General features: G+C 36.8%; 1 protein-coding gene across 1 annotated transcript in view; it reads right to left on the bottom strand.

Moving 5' to 3' along the window:
* The window catches only part of VWA8 (von Willebrand factor A domain containing 8), a 366,738-nt gene that overhangs the window by 169,334 nt on the left and 180,940 nt on the right, over nt 1-16,464 (bottom strand). Inside the window, exon 21 of the mRNA XM_045477746.1 lies at nt 8,047-8,123. Within this exon, the coding sequence (XP_045333702.1) occupies nt 8,047-8,123 (77 nt within the window). The remainder of the gene's footprint in view (nt 1-8,046; nt 8,124-16,464) is intronic.

The following is a 16,464-nucleotide window of genomic DNA, read 5'->3' as shown; positions in this document are numbered from 1 at the left end:
GTTGGAGGGACTGACATAAATCCTTTAGTGAAAAAGAGGCAGCAGAAGGCATTCTTAGTGGGAGAACTACTGTCCAACTGCTGATAAAATAGCAGCTTCTAAAATAGCTTTTTCAAATTCATAATGGGTAGGGTGAGACAGGAGTCTCAGAGGGTTTTGCGTAGCAGCTGACATGTGGCGTGCCTCCAATTCTCTAATGCTCTTATCAGTGCTAAGGATGGCTTGATGGCTCAAAAATATTTTTTTCTATGAGACTTAGAAAAGCTTTCGGTTCTTCTATTTTCTGTCGATACATCTATTTTCCCTCTGGGACTTTGTGAATTTCCAAATTTATACTGTCATATTCAGTTTTCTTCAGCCTGAGGATAAGTCTTACATGTTCAATTATGCTGTCCGTATCTTCCTCTTGGCAACAACTCTTGCATCTATGCACATACAACCCATGCCATACCACGCTGCCTCTCTCACCTCCTGGCTTTTAGATAGTATGTTTTTAATAACCATGATGTCCCATGCTCTGCTCTACACTTACAAAACTCCTACTTCTCCCTTCACACTCAGTTTGAGTGCCACCTTCTCCAGACACCTTCCCATATCACACACGGGTACACAGACTGTTGGGCACCTCTCTTCAAGGTTCCCACAGAACCTGCAAGTGCCTTTTTCATAGCTTATATTCAACACTGTATGGCAAATGTTGTAGTCTCACCCACTGACAAGCAAGCAAGCTCCTTTAGGTCAAGATCAGTATCATCATCTATAGGGCATCAGTGCTAAGACAGCCACTGACAAGCAGTAAGAATCTAATAAATACAAGTTAGATAAATGAATTAATATCTAATGAATAAACCAGACTCCTGCCCTCAAAAAATTCCCTATTTAGATGGGGAGGCTTGACTGGGGAAAGTGGAATGGATGGAAATGAGATATAGAAATTAACTATAATGCAAATCAGAGTGAGATAAAAAAATAAGTGGGGCATGTAGCAAGAAACTAATATTTATTAGCTTGCCTACATATTTAAGTGCCTAAAATACGTCAGACATGTGAACGCTCCTTTCCATACATTCTCTCCTTTAATTTTCACAACCATCCATAATAATCTTATTGAATATTATCCGTAATAATAATATTGAAATATTATTATTTAAATTTGATAAGTAAGGAAAATAGGACTCAAGAAGTTCAAGGCCACCAAAAAGTTAATGGTAAAGATAGGACTTGATCTCTGAAACTCACGTTCTTTCTTTCACAATGGTACACATTTAGTCCATACTATGGAGTTTCAAAGGAAGGGATGGTTACACCCAGAATGACAAATCAGAAAAGATTCCATGTAGAAGTAAAACTGGGCCCAATCTGAAGGATTAGGAGAGAAACACAGTGCACTTTACTTATTTTATCAAAAAATTTTAAAATATTTATTTATTTTTGGGAGAGAGAGAGAGAAAAAGACAGAGAGACAGAGTGTGAGCAAGGGAGGGGCAGAGAGAGAGGGAGACACAGAATCCAAAGCAGGCTCCAGGCTCTCAGCTGTCAGCACAGAGCCTGATGTGGGGCTCGAACTCATAACTGTGAGATCATGACCTGAGCCAAAGTCAGACACTTAACTGACTGAGCCACCCAGGCGCCCCATGAGAAACACAGTGCATTTTCGATGACAAAATAAAGACAGGCATGGATACAAGTTCAAAACTTGTGAGTAGGACATAGAATGGTCCAGTCTGAAATAAGGTGAGCATACATGAGGAAGATCCCACTAAAGAGAAAGTTTGAACTATACAGAGAACCTGGGAACTCTATATTTACAATGGGCATCACTATTAAAAAAAATAACCAAGAGCATATAGGTCATGCTAATGATGACCTGTGCCATCATCTTCATATATGAAAGTTAGCAAATGAAAAAAAAAAAACCTGGTAAAATAAGTATTTCAAAGCCTTAAGGTAATTCTTAATATAGAAGTGTACTTTTATCCACAGAGGAAGTAGAGCTGCAAAAGGTGACATATCAAGTGTCCTCTTGAACATCAAAGTAACATGACATTGTGGAAAAACAAGGAAACAGATGTACTTCACAAATATGAGCCATGTAGTCTCTTCTATTTGCAATACGCACCATAAAAGTAATTACATCCATTAATCTTTTAACTTACCTAAATCATACTCAGGACAACATCCTGATTTTAACTAAAGACATGAATTAAATTGCCAAGCTTCCTCATTTTATGGGATCTGATCATTAAAACATAAGATGGTAATAGTTAAAAAATACATGGTTTGTAGGTTTTAGTCATGTATGTTTGGTGATGGTTTTGTTTATCAAGATTATGTTTTGAGTGGCCCATAACTAATTTTGTTGGAATGGCATCTATAAACTAAATTGAATGTGACTGATTATTTAGATGGTAATAGCACAAATCCATTAAAAGGAATCTAAAATAAACAAAGTAAAGATGTTATGTAGGTCACCCGTAGATCAGAGAAGTCCAGGATATTTTTTTGATTGCTATTTTTAGGTCTTTTAAAACATATGTTTCTCTTAAAGCAATTTTATGACTTTAAATTTTATGTCAAATATAGCCCCAAAGCTGTGTATAATGAAAAAACTCCCCACATTGAACTTTGTGAGAATGTCAAATTTAATTAATAAAAATCCATTAATATTACATATTTTAAATAGAAATGAAGAGTTTTTACTTCCAACTTTATATAACAAATTCAGTATCGAATATTGCCAAATAGAGATACCTGAGTCCCTGTTACAGTGAGTAGATATTTTATTTATAAAAAATCACCAGTCAGTAATGTAGCAATGGGTGCTATCAACAAAAATTATACAAATATTAGGCTTTGAAATTTTTATTACATTTTTAACATAGAAAGTTTTTTCATAGATAACACATCTATACATTTATGTGGTCAATGTCAAAATTACCACAGAACACAAATAAGCAGAATACAATTCTTTACTATTAATGGATCATTTGTTATCTTAAGACAAAAAGTAGGTATAAAATGTATTGTAGGCAGAAAATGCATGTGGTATCTCTCTCTAATCTTCCGAACTTTTTAAAAAATGACTTATTTATTTTTGAGAGAGAGAGAGGGACAATGAGCAGGGCAGGGGCAGAGAGAGAGGAAGACACAGAATTTGAAGCAGTCTCCAGGCTCTGAGCTGTCAGCACAGAGCCCAACATGGGGCTTGAACTCATGAACTGTGAGATCATGACCTGAGCCGAAGCCAGACGCCTAACTGACTGAGCCACCCAGGCACCGCTAATCTTCCCAACTTTCTCAAGTACCTTGAATACCATCTTCTTCTTGCTTATTCAAAGATTTTGGAATATGGAGCTAAAAGATGCTACAAATTACCTTGTCTACCTTTCTTAATCAGAGATGAAAGAACTGAGAGCCAAAGGGAGACCCAAAGATAGATGTCCTCAAACATATATAAATAAAAGGTAAAAAATCAATTACTTCAACATTCATATAAAAGAGTTTAAAACAGAAAAGCAGATTAAATCCAAAGGAAATAAAAGGAAGGGTATAATCAAGATAAAATCAGAAAATACTGACTAGAAAAGAAACACACAAAAGAGGTTCAACAATACCAGAAGTTGGTTGCTTGAACAGACCAATAATATTGACAACCTCCTGGAAAAACTGATCACAAATAAAAGAAAGAGAAGGCAAGTAACCGATACCAGGTATAAAAATGAAGATATCATTGCTGAGCCTAAGGACATTAAAATATCATAAGATGATATTATAACAACTTTATACCAATAATTAGAAGACAATGAATAATTCCTAGAAAAATAAGATTTATCAAAACCTCTTAGAACTATTGAAGATAATGAATAATAAACAAAGGCCTGTTTACAATCAGTGTGATGATGACATACACCCAGGAATAATTACTAAGTACCTGTTTTATTTCTTTGTCTTCTTTTTTACTGATTGTGCTAAGTAACCTCCATAATTCACAATCAAAATTAATTGATATAATTCAGCCTAACACAGCCTATTTCTTTTAAAGTATTTTGGTGTCCAATATATAGAAATGGAAAAACTGTCCCATCATACAAAGGGACTCTCACATAAAGTGACTTCCTTATTTCTGGGGCATAAATTTGTGAGCCAATTTCAATCTTTGATGTCATCTTTAAAATAAGTTGGCTTTCTGCTTATTTTAAAATCTAAAATTTAAATTCATATGTTTTTGCTCAAATTGACATTGTATGCTTAAGTGGCATGGGAATATACACTAATTAAAACTTCCAAGTAATTACATATTTTTAAGAGCACCACTAAACAGTAGAAACTAAACACAATGCAACCAGAATAAAATAGCACAAATTCTAAGAATGAACAACTGCAATGCTCACTCTATCATCCTTAAAAATATAAAATATGGGTTTTGCCATGTGCTTTAAGGCTCAAAAACTAGAACTGTAATGTTATAAACAAAAGTTATTCAGGTGAGAACTAGCAAACTAGTCAAACTTTGATTCTTTCATTATTTTCTTCAAACTTTGTCCATGTAGGAAGAAAAACTTGTTTTAAAGCTTAAAGATGAGGGGAAAAGGTAGTTCTTCAGATTCAGGGGAACATAAAATATTGAAATAACTATAAACAAGGACAGTATGATAGCTCTTTAAAGATAGAAATCATGTTTCCTATTCCTTTCTAAATCCCCTAAAACACATAGTTCTATAATCTTGACATAGTAAATTCCTAAAAAAGGTGAGTTGAAATTCCTAGGTTTATATAAGTTATTATTCATAGAAAGAAGAACCATGAGAAGATGAAGGAATAGGCTAGAAATTTTCCAAAACTATGCAGGTGACCTATGCAAGTTAAGGGATTGAGATGGCCTTGCTATGCCCTATTAAAATCAGCAAATTAAAATTTGCACATATTTTGTTAAATTTATTCCTATGTATTTTATGTTTTTATCCTATTGTAAATAATATTTAAAAATTACTTTTCTTTGTCCATTGCTATTATATAAAAATAAAACTGATGCTCCACATTGACCTGGAATCCTGTGATCTTTCTCAATTCGCTTATTCTGATGGCTTTTTTTTTTGTAGATTTCCTAGAATTTTCTATATATACAATCATGTCATCTTTAAATAAAGACAATTTACTTCTTTCATTTAAATATGTATTTTAGCTTTAGTTTTTTCTTGTGTTATTGCACTGACTAGGGCCTGCAGCATAATGCTGAATAGTGAATATCTCTGCTTTTTCCCCCATTATAGAAAGAGAGCATTTAGCTTTTCACCATTAAATATAAGTTAGCTGCAGGTTTTTCATAAATGTCTCTTCTCAAGTTGAGGAAGTTTCCTGCTATTTGTAATGTGTTACAACATTTTATCATGAATGGGTATTAAATCTTACCAAATACTTTTTTTTTTTTTTTTTTTTTTGCAATGATTGAGATGATCACATAGCTTTTCCCTTATGCTATAGATTGAATGAGTCACATTGTTTGATTTTCAAATGTTAAGTCAACCTTACAATCCTGGGATAAAACTCACTTGATTACGATGTATTATCCTTTTTATATATTCTGGAAGTTGATTTTTTAATACTCTTTACAGATTTTTGTATCTATGTTCATGGAAAATGCTGCGCTATAATTTATTTATATTATGCAGGTCTGCTGTTGAAAAAATACCCTCAGCTCTTGTTTATCTGAAAATATCTATTTTTAAAGATTTTTTTTTCCAAACACACTATTTGACACTCACTTCTCACTTTTTTTTCTTCTTTTGGCACTTTGAAAATAATCATTTCACTGAATTGTGGTTTGTATTTACTACATATAAAAAATCAGCAGTCATTTTTATCATTTTCCTTCTGTAATATGTTTTTTCCCCTGTAATATGTCTTTTTTCCTCTCTGGCAGTTTTAAAGATTTTTGTCTTCCAATTTTCAACAATTTAAATATAGTGTACTTTGTTGAGGTCTCCTGTTTATCCTACTTGAAAGTCACTGAGTTTCCTGGATTGGTGATTTTATGCTTTCCATCAAATTTGGGAATTTTTCCACCATTATGTCTTCAAATATTGTTCTGACTCATTCTTTCTCCTTTCTTTTGAGACTCCGATTGCTCATATGTGAGACTGCTTTTTTTAGAGTTGCCATTTCTATATTGAGAATTCCTAATTATTCCCTCATTATACTCATTTTTTCTCCTTTAAATGCCTGAATATATTTATGGCAATTGTTTTATAGTCCTTGTCTGCTAATTCCACCATCTGTCATTTGGGTTTTATTTCTACTGATCAATTTTCCTGCTTCTTTGTATGTCTAGTAATTTTCTATTGAATGCTTGACATTATGGATGCTACATATTGTTGAATGGATTTTACAGTCTTCCTTCATTTCATGTGAAGTTTGTTTGGCTAGGCAGTTAATGTACTTGTGAATTAGACGGATCTTTTAAAGACATTTCCCCCCTAACATCCATCCCTTTAATTTTTAAAGTCATTGTGCATGAGAAAAACGTCCAAAAATACTGCTAAATAGCAAGCATCCTTGATTTCTCAAGGCTTTTTTTTTCGTTTTTATTTATTTATTTTATTTTTTAATATGAAATTTATTGTCAAATTGGTTTCCATATAACGCTCAGTTAAACTTATTAAGGATGAGCATAAAGCAGCTTTTATTTTACAGATAGACTGGTTCTACTTCTAAAGCACACACTCTATAGAATATCTTCCGAATGCCAGGAGTGTTTAATGGAGGCTCCTAATCATGTGGGACCTCTGGTACTTGTTTAGCTCACAGATCCCAGGTAGTTGTAAGTTTCCCAGTATTCGTGAGTCTTGTGCAGTTTTATAATTCTTTACTATGGTAGGACTAATCTGGTACCACTTACTCCATCTCCATAATAGCCAGAGGTATAAATCCCAAGAGGGAGATTTTGTTTTTTGTTTTTTATTATCTCTCAGCTTTACTTTGGTTCTCTTCTCTTTCTTTCATGACTCATTAATTCTGCTTTCTTTTTTCTTACATTTTTCTCCCAAGAACATATTATTTAATGGAAGGACTCAAATGAGAAACTAATTCTTGCAACTCAGTCCAGTTTTTTCCACTACACAATACATACATATTTTTAAATGTTTATTTATTTTGAGAGAGTGAGAGTGTGAGTGGGGAAGGGGCAAAGAGAGAAGGAGAAAGAGAATTCCAAGCAGGCTCCACACTGTCAGTGCAGAGCCCAATGAGGGACTTGATCTCATGAATTGTGAGATCATGACCTGAGCATGAATCAAGAGTCAGATGCTTAAGTGAGTAACTAACACCCACTACACATTATGTTTTATCTCCTGGGATTAAAATAACAATTAAATCTAGTTTTAACCTGCTTATTACTTGGTATATTCCTTGATTTCTCTATTTTTTTCTCTCTCTCTCCCCATCTGTTTGTCTCTGTCTCTGTTTTGGTGGATCTGCTACTTACTTTTATTTTAGAAAGATTTAGAGCAGGTTGGCTGATACAGGTAAAAACAATTCATGTCAAGAAAATCTATTTGATTAAAAGCTATCCCTGAACCAGCATTCTGACCACACAAAACTAAATAATCCACAAAGTGTTTATAAGGAAGGCAAGGAGACTAATAATTTATTCTATATTTTTGGTTTCTTATCTCATTCCTGAGATCATATAGTATATTGTTTCTCCTTGTGAGCTATTTTAGCTTCCTGTTAGTGAATGGGCTTAGCCTCTAATATTTTTATTCCAATTTAAGGGCCTTTATGTTGATGAAATCTGCTCCTAGAATGTAATGTTCATCACTCTCTGTCCACAAAATATCTATTTATTCATGTTTATAAAGCATTAGTCACTTTAAAAATAAATTTTGCCATGTTTTATTGCCTTTTAAGGAGGAGAAAGATAAGGACAGGAGGAACAGAAATAAAACTGGCTTATAAAATGGGCTTTTAAAAAAGTATTTTTAAATTGTACTGGGAGAAAAATAAATAATTAAACTACATCTCAAGAGGTTGTGGGTCTTACACTCTTACCTGTGCAGCTGAATGTATTCTCGAGGTCTGTTGAGCAGGTGAAGGAATCTGTCAACAATCTTGTTCTTTCCTACACCCTGTAATTACACAAGGAGCATTAAACAAAAACAGACTTTTGTGGAGGTAAAACAAACCAGAAGAATCTTTTGCCAAAATGTACTTTCTCAAAGTTGTACTGTTTCAGCTTATTATTAATGAAAACATACATATATACATATATATATATATATATATGTTTACATACAGCAAACAAATACAGTACAACTTCTGACAGAAAGGTTTTTAAAAAAGTTACTTCTAAGTACACTAGGGTTAATTTACATAAAATACACTAAACACATTCGTTTTATTTAAAAGGAACTTCATAATAACTTTTAGCCTTCTACAGCTTGTTTTTTCTGTTCTACAGTTTTACACTTAAATATAGATGTTATAGTACAATATTAATTATTTCAAATTTGAAGAATGGCATCAAAGGCAATAAACTAAGTATAAAAACAACGATTTTGCCAGTGGTTCTTCAGAAGTATGGTTTTTAAAGACAGATGAATACAACACCATACTTCGGTGTTAATCATTCATTTATTTTTCTCCTTTTATCCCCCTTTCAGTCCTTTAAAACCTTCGAAACCTAAATTATAACCAAAGTTTATTAATAAGTCTCAACTAGGGGCACCTAGATGGCTCAGTCAGTTGAGCGTCCAATTATTGATTTCAGTTCACATCATGATCTCAGGGTCATGAGATGGATCCTCATGTGGCGCTCTGTGCTGAGCATGGAACCTGCTTAAGATTCTCTCTCTCCCTCCCTTCTTCTCAGCTCTTAGGCACTCTTTCTCTCTTAAAAAAAAAAGTTTCGACTATATCCGCTCTTGTTAGGAATGTCCTCATGACCTTACCACTTATTGATGCTGAGAGTTGTTGCCATCCTTTTGTAAAAGACAGACTGTTAAAAATGGAAACCACTCCCATGCTAGTTCCCCATTTTAAAGTTTTCTCTTAGAGGTGGAATACTCTATTAACGGAATGTGACTCTTTTAACAAGTGAGTTGTGTGGGAAGAGTACAAGTCGTCAAAAAGCTAAATTCCATAGTCATATGTAGTCATAGTGATAAATAACACTTACTGATTTCTTATACCCTCCCTGCCAAGCTCTATGCTAGGTATTTACCTGTGTTCTTTCATTTAATTACCATAACAGCTCTATGAGGTAAGTATTTTGATTATTCCAACTTCACAAATCAAGACACCAAGTCTCAGAAAAGCCAAGCAACATGTTCGTGGTCACACAGCCAGGATTCAAATCCAGGTCTGTCTGATTCTGATGCTCATGCTTTTAGTCCCAACATTATGGATTATATTTCTCTCAGTTTGAAATTGATTTAGGGAAATGGGGCCTTGAATTTTCTCCTCCCCTACTGCCAGGAGTCCATCCTAAGGAAATCATTAGGCAGATCAGGAATATGCATGGCGCTAAGCAGTAAGAGCAGAACCCCAATAGAAGGAAGCAGGCATTGGTATTTCTGCTACACGCTCAAATATCTTGTAAAGAAAGGCATTCTACAAGCACAGAGGATAGAAATTCAAATCAATCAAATGAGTATTTATTGAGCATTCTCATAGTCCAAGAACTGTGACAGTTCCTCTAAGATAAACAAATTCGCAAAGAAAATATGAGAAGTTGTCCCTCACAGTTCTCAAAAGGAGGCAAGACACATACACAGGGAGCACAGAAGACAAGTCGCCAGTGTAGATAAATAACTGCTAACTTATATGACATAGATTCTAATAACCTTAGAATCTTTCTCTTCTCTTTGGCCCACTAAATATGTCATAAGATGACAGATGCAAGAGAGACTAAGAGGGCTGGAATGACTACCAATTAATAAATACGACAGAGATATGAAGCACACACAGAAACACACAGTAGCAAGCAATTGAGATCCACTGTATACCCTCAGTTCAGGGAAACAGAATGAAATCAATATTTAAAGAAGGACAATATGGCAATAATATGCAAACTATACTGAAAGAGGAGAGACTGGTATCCAGGAAATTGATTGTTTATCCACTCAACATATAAACAAACATTTACTAAGTGTTGGCACATGTCAGGAGAGAGACCAGTGAACGAGACAGAAAAGGTTTCCACTCTTCTGGAATTCCCATTTCAGAAGTGTGGAGACAGAAGGATTGGAAGGTAGATTAGAAAAGTAGGTAGAAAGCCAGCAACATATAGTTAGACAACTAACAAAATAAAGAAAATTATCAAGCAGTGATGTTCTCTACACACAGTTAAGATAGGGTGAGGTAATACTAACTGGGTGGTTATTGACATTGATTTAGAAGTGAAGACCTTTCCTCAGGTAACTTTAAGCTGAGATCTAGATGACGAGGAGCCAGTGCTATCAAGATTCCAGAAGGGGCATTCCAGGAGAAGAGTTGCTACAGCTGATCCCCTAAAGTACATATAAGCTTAGGATATCTGAGGAGCAGCCCATGTGTTCAAGTGTTGTAGGCAAGAGAAGAATATACAAGATAAAGAAATAAAAGTAAGTAGGGTCTAACCAACCAAGTTTACAAGTCAAGGTGAAGAAGTAGGATTTTATTCTATTCGATAGGGAGCCATTTATATATATATATATATATATATATATATATATATATATATATATATATATTTATTTATATTTATATTTATTTATTTATTTATTTTTGAGAGAGCGAGAGAGAATAAGCAGGGAAGGGGCAGAGAGACAGGGAGACACAGAATCCGAAGCAGGCTCCAGGCTCTGAGTTGTCAGCACAGGGCCCAACGTGGGGCTTGAACTCATGAACTGTGAGATCATGACCTGAGCCAAAGTTGGACGCCCAACCGACTGAACCACCTAGGAGCCCCCATTACAAGATTTTTTAGCAGGGAAGTGACATGAACTAATACATAGGTATGGAGAGTGAATTATAAGGGAGGGGGTAAGGATGGAAACTGGGAACCAGTTGGAATGCTACTTCCAGAATCCAGGCAAGAGACAGTGATGGCTTAGATTAGGGAGGTACAAGTGGAGAAAGACAGATTCAACTTGTTTTGCAAGTAAAGCTGACAAAACTGGCTCACGAACTGGATAAGGGAGGGTAAAGGAAAAGAAAGATCAAAGGTTACTTCTAGATAATTCCTTGAGCAAATGGATAGGAAAGACTAGGGGAGGAAGACCTTTTTCAGGAGGAAAAATCAAGAGCTAACCCTATCTTTCTCCAAAGCATTTATCATCATTTAACATTCCGTCAATTTATTTGCTTGTGTGTTACCTTTCTCCCGGACTGGAAATGTTAGCTCAAGAAGCTTGTCTTGTACACTACTGTATTGCTAGTGTCTAGAACGGTGCTCACACTAAGTAGGTACTCAGCTAATTTGTCTAATGAAGTAATGATATCTACATGTCCCCAGGTGTTTATGGCAGTGACCTCGGTCATCCTCAGTACTTCTGACTCCCTCTCAATCCATTACTATTCCTCTCATTTCTATCTCCAAAATAGATCTTAAGTCTGTCAAATTTCTCTGGAATCATCTTAAACCAAAGGAATATCTTATCTTGTCTAGAACAGTGGTTCTCAAGCTTTGATGAGCAAATGAATCACCTCTCAGATCTTAACAAGATGCAGAATGATTTGGTAGGTCTGGGCTGGGGTCTGAGACTCTGTATCTCTAAGATGCTTCCAAGTGGCACCAACACTGCTCATCCACAGACTTTGTGCAGCAAGAATATGTACCTGCAATAGTCTCACAACTGAGCTCCCTATATTCATTCATTCATTCACTCTATTCATTTGTTCATTCTATTCATTCATTCATGCTATTTTGAATGTATTTTCCACACTGCCAGCTGGAGTAATGTTCTTAACAGATAAATTAGATTATGTCATTCTGCTCAACCCCACTCAGTAGCTTCTCACCGCATTTAGAGTAAGTGTGAAAATTCTTCCTGTGGCCTGTAAGGTCCTACATGCTCTAGCCTCCACTCATTCCTCCAGGCCTCCAGTGTCCACTCTTCTCCACCCAAACACTGTTCTAGTCACACTCAGCTTCCTTCAGTCCTTAAAAGATTCCAAGCTCTTCCTACCTCAGGGGCCTTGCCCATGCACATCCTTCTCCTTGGGGAGCTTTTCTATCATTCACCATCTTAGTCATTCACACTCATTATCTTAATTCCCTTCTTCACAAAGGCTTCTCCTATCTCCCAGTGTAAGTTAGGCTCTTCCTCACCTCCCACACTACCCTTTATTTTTCCTTCTTAAGCATAAGTAGGATTTATATGGGTGACAACTTATTTATAAAGTCTCTCTCATCCACTGCTCTGTGAACTGAAAATGTCCTGAGGCCAGGGTCCAGGACTATTTATTGCTGGTTTGCCCAGAGCCCAGCACAGAGCCTGACACAATAATGCATTCAATAAACATTTGTCCAATGAATGAATACAAAGAATTTGGAAAGTACTGGAAAAGGGTATAAAATCCCAGTAAGATATGAACTGTGATCATGTTAATAAAGATAGTGAATATTGGAAACTGTGATGAGTTCCAGACTAGTAAAAACTGGTCAAGTTTTGCAATGATCCAATTTACACATTTCACCTACAAAAGATTCAACGTTATTAGAGCTGACTGTCAAACTGACAAATTCACTGACGTAAGAACAATGGATCATTTCATCTTCTAGGAATCTTTTTGATATCTAACTGGATTTCTCCCCAGAGAGTTCCAAGTCTAACACAGGAACAAAGAGAAGGAAAATATTTTCACATTTGCACATATACTACAAAGCTCTGTAAGCTTTAAGTGGCGTGTTCTAACAAACATAAAATTTTAAATAGATACATTCAGAGGAGTAAAATGTGTTTGTTAACATATCAAGTCTGCTAACTTCAAAGAATTTAGAGAAAGCAAGTATCATAAACGCACTGTAATGTCAGAAATACAAAGGATCTCCTGATAGAAACAGATCATGGAAAGCTACTGCCAGGAGTTCCTGCTCCCTGCCCACCTCCAAAGTTACCTAATCAGCCATGCTTTTCAAACTGCTCTGGAGCAACATACTGTTTTAGGGGCTTACAAGTCCCAGAGATGTGGGATGTGACATGAAATCCCCAGCTGCCACCGGGGATCTCTTTTTCTTTATGTTAGGGTCTTTAGAACTTCAGAACTTCTAGCTCAGCTATCTTCTTGCTCCATATACTCTCCCTGGGCAATCTCACCCACTCCCATAACTGGAGTCATCACATAGGGCTCAAACCTCTTTCCGAAGCTCCAGCTGAGATCCCTTATCCCTGTCAACTGAACTTCTGCACCAGATGTTCATAGTGGACTCATTATGCTGCCACCGAAACCCACTCCTTTTTCTTTTTAATCCCAGTATAAAAGAGTATCACCATGTACCCTGCTACTCAATGAATGAAACTTGGAACGTTTTTGACTAGTCTACTTTTTCCTATGACCCCATTCAATGTCACTACAACCTGTGTAGTCTCTACCTGCAAAATGTTTTTATTCTTTCTTCTCACTCCTTTCTCTCCTTTTCTTCCTTATTTCCTATCTTCCCTCCCTCCCTTGTCCAATACGTCAACTATTTTAACACATAACGTTACAGGTAATGTACTAGCTGAGCAAGATATGATGGTAAATAAAATAGCCATGGCCCATGGTCACACTCACAGCTTACCATCTAGTAAGAAACAAAGACAATTAAGCAAATATAACGAGTACACCTATAATAAGTGTTATGCTATGGGATATCCGAGATGCCTGAAGATTTTAGCAAAGGGCTCAGGCAGGCCCACCACACATAATATTGTTTAGTGGGGATGTCAAGGAGTTAAGGAGGTAATGGGGAGGGGGAGGAGGAGGAAGAGTGTTCCAGATGGAGAGAAGAGTATGTGTAAAGACTTGAGGGCAATCGTGAGCTGGAGTGCTGGACAGGTCTGAGAGAGGGCAAAGGCTAGAGCAGGAATGAGGAAGGGAATGGTAAGAAATCAAACAAGAATGGCAGGCAGGGTCTAGCTCTGGCAAAGCCTTGGAAGCCAGTTAAAAGAGTTTGGGCTGTTTCCCAAAAGTAGAAGTAGAGTAGAGGAGTAATAGGATCAGATTTTGATTTTTGGAAAACCACTCTGTAGGATGATCTGGCAGACAGAAAGAATGAAAGCCTAAGAAAGCAGCCCAGAAATGCCTTAAAAAAATCCAGGCAGGAGATGATGGTGGTTTAAACTAAGGAGCAGAAGAAATGGATGGATTTAAGAGCTATTTAGGGAAAAGAACTAATGGGATCTGGTGATGGTCTGGATGTGGAGATGAGGAGACAGAGGAGTCAGTTTCTATCTGGGGCCACAGGGTGGAAGGTGGTGCCATTTACTGACAAATGAAACAGGGGAGGAGAAGTGGATTTGCTGGGAGGAGGAGGGAAGCCTAGTTTTAAAAAAAGGCAGTTTAATTTTGGATTTGTTTACTTTGAAGTGCCTGCTTCCCATATCTGCTCCTTCCTCTCCAATTCACTGTCACTACTCAAGGGCGGCCCATCGTTGTGCCAGGAGTCTTTTGGTCTCCCTCCTCTGGACTCACAACAGGCCAGCCCACAATTTGTTTAGTTAGTTTTCTAAAATAGAGATCTCATCAGGTCATTTCTGACTTCATTTTGAAAGCTCTGATGGTTCCTTCGAGGAAATGCTAAAAGCATAACCTCAAAAGGAATTTCTATAAATATGCGGAGCAGAAAGGACCAGTTACAGCGATTTGTGCTTTCCAATCAGTTTTTGCCTAGAACACAAAATCCTCAGGATTACTTTAATTGAATAAATACATAAATAGTCTCTTATTTTTCCATCAAAAAAGTTACACACACTCATTTTTCTCACTGGGAAATGTAGAAAACAAAACATTATACGACGTGCAGCTGCTAAAACAAACCTGCTACCATTTTCATCTTGTGCCTCTGAGTATTTACGTTCAGTTGTCATTATTCTCTATATAAAATGTGTATTCTCTAATAGAAATTAGCATGAAGTTAACAGTTTTTACATCATATTTAACTCATATTAGGGATAATATTTAGTGAGTTGAAAATTTAAAAAGGGAGAAGGAAGCTGTGGAATGAGAAGTCTGAGAAAATACAAAATGTCTCACGAGAATGGCACTTTCTTGTATCATTACTGTTCCGTCTCACTGTGTTCTTTGTGGTAATATCCTGGAGAGAAGGACCTTCGCAGATGTAGGAGTCAGATGGTCCTTCAACTACAGGGTTAAGAGAAGCAGGGAACATGTTACGTCCCACAGACACGAATCAAACCAAGGATAGGAAGTAAACATGCTTCCAGTTTCTGTGAGAGAAAACATCAGGGACCATGACTTAAAGGACTTGAAAGATTCTGGAATTCTTATACATTCCTCAGGTTTCTTATTTTAATTATCCTGTTTCCTCAGAGAGATTAGCGGTAAAATCCTTTAAAGGAAAAGGCTGTAGGCCTTGTCTTCCTGGACAAGGAGAACATACAGAATTCTGGAAACTCCATCTGTATCCCATCAAGGGGGAGGGGGAGATAGGAGTGGAGCAGGAGAAAAGACCTAAAGCAGAATGGAGAGCAGGTAAGAGAAAATGAATCCAGGGATGAGACCTGGGCCAGTCCAGATGTTGAAGGATATGTCATAGCAGGTAAACTTGAAAGCTGCTGGCAGCCCTCTGCAAGTCTCACTCAAATGTGTTCTTAATCAACCAACAGTCTCCTGAACCTTCGTGCTCCCACAGCTTTGCTTACGTTGTTCGTTCTGAGAATAGCCCATCCTTCCCCCATCTATCCAAATTCTTCCACTCACTCTTTAGTGTTCTGATCAAATATCTTGCTTCTCGGAAGCTTTGCCTGACTCTCCCATTCTTTTCTCTCTCTGAGCATCAGAACAATCTCCTCCTTTGGGCTCCCAAGCCATTGTCTTACAGCACTCACCACACTGTACTTTAGCAACAGGTCTGGTGCCTGGGAGGGAAAACTCCCTCCCTGAGGCCAGGATCGGTCCCCCAGTTCGCACACCTCATTCACCTCACGTATAACCTGCAGGGAATAACTACTAAAATTTGAGGAAAGAAGAAAGTAAGAAAGGAAAGGGATTAGTCATGCGACTTGCTCTTGCAAAAGGAGGTAGAAAGCTGTTCCAGGAAGCTTCTGCTCCCTTTGTGCAAACAAAGAGGAGGAAACTAACATTTATGGAGCCCTCTGCTGTATGCATACACACCCTTTCAGTGCTTAATCACTTGAATCCTCATGCTAGCCCATGTGAGCAGGAGATAATGTACCTGCTTGGAGAGAAGCAAACTTAAATTTCAAGTGGTTAAGAACCCGGCACACAATGGGATTTGAAGGCATATCCATTCTGATTCAACAG

This window comes from Leopardus geoffroyi, chromosome A1 (assembly GCF_018350155.1).
Source record: "Leopardus geoffroyi isolate Oge1 chromosome A1, O.geoffroyi_Oge1_pat1.0, whole genome shotgun sequence".
NCBI classification, from domain to species: Eukaryota; Metazoa; Chordata; class Mammalia; order Carnivora; family Felidae; genus Leopardus; species Leopardus geoffroyi.
The sequence above is the reverse complement of the archived record's forward strand: the minus strand, read 5'-3'. Positions and strand labels throughout refer to the sequence as shown.